The sequence below is a fragment of the Apaloderma vittatum genome, unplaced genomic scaffold (assembly GCF_000703405.1).
Source record: "Apaloderma vittatum isolate BGI_N311 unplaced genomic scaffold, ASM70340v1 scaffold7153, whole genome shotgun sequence".
Classification (NCBI taxonomy): domain Eukaryota; kingdom Metazoa; phylum Chordata; class Aves; order Trogoniformes; family Trogonidae; genus Apaloderma; species Apaloderma vittatum.
The window spans coordinates 130371-137307 of record NW_009707448.1 but is presented as its reverse complement, the minus strand read 5'-3'; the positions used below and the strand labels follow the sequence as shown (position 1 = coordinate 137307).

At 41.6% G+C, this 6937-nt stretch overlaps 1 protein-coding gene across 1 annotated transcript in view; it reads left to right on the top strand.

Moving 5' to 3' along the window:
* Positions 1-4135: 4135 nt before the first annotated feature.
* Positions 4136-6937, top strand: part of GAREM (GRB2 associated, regulator of MAPK1) — a gene marked incomplete at its 5' end in the record, with an annotated part of 73271 nt that continues 70469 nt past the window's right edge. Inside the window, one exon of the mRNA XM_009866197.1 lies at positions 4136-4276. Coding sequence (XP_009864499.1) covers positions 4136-4276 — 141 coding nt within the window. The remainder of the gene's footprint in view (positions 4277-6937) is intronic.

Sequence of the window (6937 nt, the reverse complement as noted above, 5' to 3'; positions counted from 1 at the left end):
TTTAGAAGGATGGCTTGTGTGTCTGAACATACCAGCTAACTTTTCAGTTCACAGGTGGTGAGGCTTTTATTGCTAGGCAAGGTTGGGTGTTGACGCTTGATTTAGAGTTTAGGTGTTGTTCGCAAATCAGAAGTTTCTTAGTCTCGGGCATTATTATGAATAAACTTGACTCATATTTTGAAAAGAGGTAGGCAACTTTGAGAAGGGTGCGGAATTGCATGTGATAATTCATTGCTCCTCTGATTCTTATTTGGGGGGAAAAAACCAACACAAGTATTTGCCTGTAGATTCTTTGTAGTGGTTTAATTATAATGCAGGCATGTGGGGTGGGGAGGAGAGGGTGAGAAGATAGAGCTAATCCATATTTGATTATAAGAAGCAAAACTGTTACTAAAGATGAGTGGCCTGTGTTCTCTGTTTTCTCATGGCGTCTGATTTTTGTGTAAGCAGCAGCGTAGGAGTATGTTGAATAGGCGAGAACCAAGTTGCATAGTTGGTGGCTATAAGGGTTGCTGAGTTCTCTCCCACATAGTTAAAATGTGATTAATGAAAGGCTTGCATAACTTCTGTTACTGATGCAGGGGAAGAAATCTGATTGGGTTTGTGTGGCTGTTTTGCAAGGTGTAGTTGGCTGAGAAAAGTGTAAAGGGCCAAGTCTGAGTTCTGCTTGGGCTAGGAGCTGAGTCATGTAGCTGGGGTCAGAGGTGTCTCCTGCCTGGAAGGTCCTCTTCTCCAGGAGAAGAGGCAGTGAGGAAGTCTTACAGGGGGAGACAGATGAGAGGATGGAAGAAAGAACAGCATATGTATCTTCATGTTCTGTTGTTCTCAGTCATGTTTGATTCTTCCTTGTATTTCCTCCCATAGCATGGAGACCATTCTTAGGGAGGTGGTTTTGAGAGTCCATTAATCCCCTTGGAGACAAGGAGCATCTGCCTATAACGCAACCCCAGGAATCCTGCTCGCTCACAGTTAGGAAAGATCAGGACTTGGTAAGGTCAGACCTGCCTGTGGTGTGGGAGCCGGAGGGGCCGTGAACTCTTGCATCTGCTCCACCGTCTCTCCTTGGCTCAGTCTCTCGTGGCAAAGCCCTAAATTTGTTTCCGATGTCATCGGCTGGAGCAAATAATTGGTGTAACAAGAATTGTGGTTTCCAAGGTTGTGTTTAAAAATACAGCTACTTCCAGCTGCGCTCTTAATTACATAGTCACTCTGGGGCCTACCTTAATCTCTTATTGCGTTCACTTGTCACACTCAGTTTTAGTGCAGTGGCCACTTAGACTGTGGCATGTGAGCCAGGACTGGAAGCACCTTTTCAGAACAGGTATCTTTGTTCTCCTGAGAATATTTTTCTCAGATTCTTCAAGGGTGGTCTGTACTGTAGTTATTTCCCTGCAGTCGTGGATGTAGAATCCAACCTTCCTTTAGGTAATATTCTGAAGTGATGCCTGCAGATTGCAAGGCAGAGAGAAAGCATACCAGAGATGCTTTGTATTTTCTTCAAAAATTGTTAAGTAGTGTCAGTGAACCTAGTAAGATAGTAGTTCTTTCCTTAGGTGTAATTGGTTTTATTTTGTGGGATGGAATAATTACTTGTCACCATTCTCTGAAATGAAACATGAGCTTCAGATACCACCACACTGTGGTTATTTCCCCCAAATTTGTTAACCTCGGCAGTAAGCTGAAGATAATTTTTACATGTATTAGGAGTTGCCCTGTGGGCAAGAAACAGGAGATGCTCAAGGTCAGATGATTTGGTGAAATTTAGCAGATGTGTACTTTCTCTAGCAAGTATATCTTGACTTTCCTTCAAGGTATGGATGGGACCAAAGAGTTCTCCAGTGCTGCATGGCAGTTTTGCCACTCTCCCTTATGCTTTCTGAGGTCCCTTTTCCCAGCACACTGAAAGGTGGTGCTTCCCAGGGAGCAGAAATGGTGTTCAGCAGCCTGTCTGCCTTGGTGGGCTACCCAGGGATGTGGTCCAAGGAGCACTTGGAAATCAGCTCTTGAAATGTCCTGCTTTCCTGGAAGCTGCTTTCTGTGCTGGGAAAGGAAAAAAAAAAAAAAAGGAAACCTGGAAATGATACCATCATAGGAGCAAGAATAATTTGTATTAAGGAGCTCTGTATACCTTTTGATTTCTTTTTCTTGTTCTCCATCTACACTCCCATAACAGCAGTTTATCTACAGTTATAAATTAAAGCCCCAAACATGCAAAACAGGAACTCTTCTTGAAGGTATAGCAGGCTGTGTGACGGTAGACCCAGGGAAGACCACCTCTCAGGCTCTGCAGGTTGGGGCAAGTCTCTCCCTTGTTTAGGCAAATCCAACTTTCTGGAGGAAACAACCAGAATCCTGTGGCCGGAGAGCATCGGAGCAGATGGTCGTAGTGGTCTCTTCTGATTTAAAATTCTCACACACACCAGTTGCTGCATTTTGATTCGTGTGGGAGGGTGCTTTCTGATAGAATGGGAGCATGAAATCAGGCAGGAATGGGGTGTGTAGTAGCTATTGCCTACGGTGGAAAAGATTGCCTGGTGTGGGCAAAAAAAAAAGCTCAGTCGGAAGTATCTGTCCTCTGCAGAGACTGAACAGGGGAAATGTCTGCTGCCCCAGGCTGAGGAGAGTCTTATTCTTCCACTGACTTTTAAGAATATCAGAGGACAGTGAAGAGAAAATGCAGTTTTTATTGTAGTAGCTGAAGGGGATGAGTTTTGTCCAAACTTGATTCCGGGGCTAAACTACTTGTTTTATTTCTGGCTGTAACTGCAGAGGGCTGGTGGGAGAGAAGGAAAATGAAATTTAAAGCTTTGTTATTCTTGGCGCGTGTTTAGTGTCTACTAAACGTTCCTGAAAGTTCACGTGGCAGCTTTAAAGACTTTGAGAAAAGGCTGTTTTTCTGTGTGCTTAATGCAGAAACATATGGAGCAAGACTGCAGGTACAATGACTTCAGACTGCAGAAGGATAGGTTTAGCCTGGATATTAGGAAAAACATTTTCACAGAAGGAGTAGTCAGACATTGGAATTGGCTGCCCAGGGAGGTGGTTGAGTCATCATCCCTGGATGTGTTTAAAGGTTGTTTGGATGTGGTGCTGGGGGCTATGGTGTAGGGGTGAGCTTTGTAGAGTAGGGTTAATGGTTGGACTCGATGTTCCCAGGGATCTTTTCCAACCTGTATGATTCTATGATACGTGAGAGCAGCCTGCCGTTGTGTGCCCTGCTCTATGAAATTTTGTTCAGACGTCGATCTTAAGATGTAGAGCTTGGACTTTGAGTAGTTGTATCTAATGTGACTTTTGCAGTTGCTGGAACACCAAGCAAAGTACTCTCGTCCTGATCAGGCACTGCAGCTGCTGAAGGAGGGGAAAGTACTCAGTAGAAATACAAAAGATTTTGTAGGGACAGCGGAATGTTTGGGATGGACTTGACAGAAACGGGAGTATAAGAGAGGGCAGTGCAAAGATGAGCTGGACATTATCAGGAGGCTTCTGGTTGAGTTTATCTCTGAGAGAGGACTTGGGCGTGTGTTAATTATTTAAGTATTTTTTCCTCCTCGTTAAATGGCAAGATTAAGTTTATGGATACAGGAATAGCTAATTCAGCAGTGACTTGCAAAGGGATAGAATGACAAAGCTGAAATCTCTGTATCGGTGAGCCTGATACCAAGTTAATTCATAGTGGTGAACAAGATTTGACTTCAGGTGGCTGTAGGGTGATCTCTCAACATATAAAAATGTACATTTTTCCTTTATTTAAAAAATTAAACCAGCTCTCAGGTATTTGCATTAAGTTACATAGGCAGAGATAAATAGAGATGTGAAAAATCTGTTTATACAGAAAGCTGAAAAAAGACCCCCTGAGCCACTGCTGAGTAATCCTGGTTACATCTCTGCAGTACTGTATCCACGCACTGAGTTGTTTTGCTATATGTTTGTTTTCTGTAAGGTAAAGTGCTTGTGTTGCAAAAACGAATACTGTGTAGAACTGAAATTTACTGAATTGGATATTTAAATATCAAAATGTCTGAAAAAATAAACATCAATAAGAATAAAATGCTTGTTTTGAAGTTTTCCTAATTCTTCATGCAGTAAGTGTGATTTATTTTTTTTAAAAAAAACCCACGTATCTGTTTTTCAGGAGAAACTGTAGAAGGCCTTCGAGAGAGTGATTATCTTCTGATTCATTCATGTCGGCAGTGGACAACAATTACAGCTCACAGTCTGGAGGAGGGTCACTACGTCATAGGGCCAAAGATAGAAATCCCTGTACATTACCCAGGTAAAGCTATTGTTGACCTGAAATACAAATTCAAAGAAAATGAATTGCCTACCACTTACACTGATCATTTTATTTGACAGAGATTAAGCTAAGTGCCTGTTGCTGTTGTCTATGACTTAACTTTTTAATGATGTTACAGAGAACATGAGATACTAACTTACTCCCAGGGCTACTGAATAGACGTGTTTCATTGGGCAGCTCATTGACAGGACACGTAGCTACGTAGAAGACTTGGTTTAAATTTGAGTATAATGAATTGCCAGTACTTCTCATCTGTGAATGTGGTGACAGAAGTGTGGAAGTTTGAAAATGCCTTGAAATGCTGGGTCAAAGAAGGAAGGGGTTTTGCACTTCATTGCATACTCAAGATGGAGGGGATTTTTCATATTTCCATGTTAAAAGCCAGGGACCCTTTGTAATAATACTGCAGTTTTACACTAATGCTCCTTGTTATTTTGCTCTCACTATCTGCTTTTTTGGATGATGCAGTAATACTGTTGGTCCAAGTAGATATGATGCAGTTAATCCATATTTCTTTTAAGATTTCAAATTATTTTTGCTTTTCTAGGAAATTATTTTTAATAGTTTCTTACTGCTTAATGTCCTTATTCACAAGCTGAATGGAACAATACTATATGAGTGGGAAGTGCTTATCTTACTGCAGTAGATACAAAAATTTAAAAAGCTGGTAAGTGTGAACTGAAGCAGAGACGTGGGCTTAGTGTTTTGCTTGGTCTCCTGTGTAGTCATTTGTCAACTGAGTCATCTGCTCAGCTCTCTTATGGTCTCCTTTAAAACGCTGGTGCAGTGAGGGTGTGCTATGTTGTACGAGAGCCAACTGAAAGGCTTTATTCCAGTGACACCAGTGCTTTGACTGCAGTGATGCACCACGTTTCAGTGATGAAACTTATATGTTGCCTTCTTACATACTGTTTCTCCTTGGAGTTCGCTTCTGGAAGGCTAATGTTTTTAAAACACATTTAAAGGCTTTGCACTGGTGGCATATAGTGTCATAATATATGTGGCTTTAAAACTCTCAGAAGTTATCTTTCTCAATATAAACATTTTCTAGTGCTTGTACTTAGTAACATCAATTTTTTTAGACCTCCTGGCTGCATGAGCGTCAGTGCTGTAGCCAGATAAACACTCCACTTCCTTCAGACTGAATGCTGCTTTCTAAAATCGTCACTGCGATTCCTGGAAGAAGGAAAACTGAAAATTAAATGGTTATTGGCATGAAAGAAGATTGGATCTTAAGGGTTTTACTAAAGTTTGATTCTTAATCTTTAAAGAAATTAACAAAGATCTGCTAAGCAGGGTTTCTTGTCTCTTCATGCTTCTGTTCATTAATAGCTTAAATTTACATAGATACCAGCAAAATCAAAATCTATTCCCTAAGATACTGCAGAAGTATCAGTGTACTCTTCCTCCAGGTTTGTGTTAATGCAGGAGAAGAGTGTGTGTTTAGTTGGCAGCATAGTTACTGCTTACATACTTACAACCTCCAGAAAGTTCCTTGCCATAAACCCCTCGTTAATGAGGTGAAAATACATGAAAGTTCAGAAACTGCCATGTAGTGAGGGCACTTTCTGAATACGTGATGGGCTCCGATGTTGCCAGAGGAACTTCACAAAAATGGTCAGTGGGAAGTTGCAGCACCAAAGTGTGTCTGATGGGCTTGCCCACAGGAACAGAGGGACGAGTCTAAGCATGCTGAGGTTTCATTAGCACAACACTGCAATCTGGTCCTTGGATGTTAACATCTGAATGCATTTGGAGACTTCTTCCATACGCTTAAGGTTGACTTGGGCTGCTGTGAAGTACCATACAGAGTCTCTGAGCTAACACTGAGCGCGCCTTCAGTGTGGTGCCTTGCGTTTTACTGATTTTGGGATCCAGAACCCTGCACTCAAGAAGCAAAGTTTAAACGTAGCTGCTGAAGAGGACTTGATGGGGTCAGGTGGTCACCTGGCACAGTTAGCCTGCTCGTTCTGGAGCTAGCTGGGACGTCTGTTCTGCAGTGACCTGTGAGAAGGCTGGGGGGTGAGAGTGCTCCAAAATCATTACTTTTCTGAGGAGGACATGCTGCTACTGAAAGGTAGTGCCATCAGGCGGCGATTGCTGTGTGAGCTGGCTGGCTCAGCCTCCACTTGCACGAGAGCTTTCCATCTTGGCAGAAAGCACAAGCAGAACAGTTGGCAGAATGTTTATGTGGACCTCAGACATTAATTTTTGGTTTTAAAGGATGTTTTAAACTTCTGTCAAGCAAGATGTACTTCTTACCTGAATGACTCTTAGAGATGGAACGTAAGAGTTCATTAAAATGACTTTCTAGGTTTGTTTCAGCTTTAATGTAATAACAATTTACTTTTTAACCCCTAGCAGAATTTCAGTGTAGCAAACTGCAGCATTATTTTGGTTGCAACAGTTGAGCAGAAAGGGAAGTTGAAAATCATGTTATTCTCCTGAGATTATGGGCCTAATTACGACAAGTCATCACTCACATATATAAATACAAGTATAAAGTAAATCTTATTTTGCTACTTGCTAAATCAGATTTTGATACACTTATTAAACCTAAATATGATCAAGCCTTATTAAAGGCTGTATTTTACATTAACAGAACTTGAGTTCTGCAGTCCTGCCAATGAACCTTTCCCT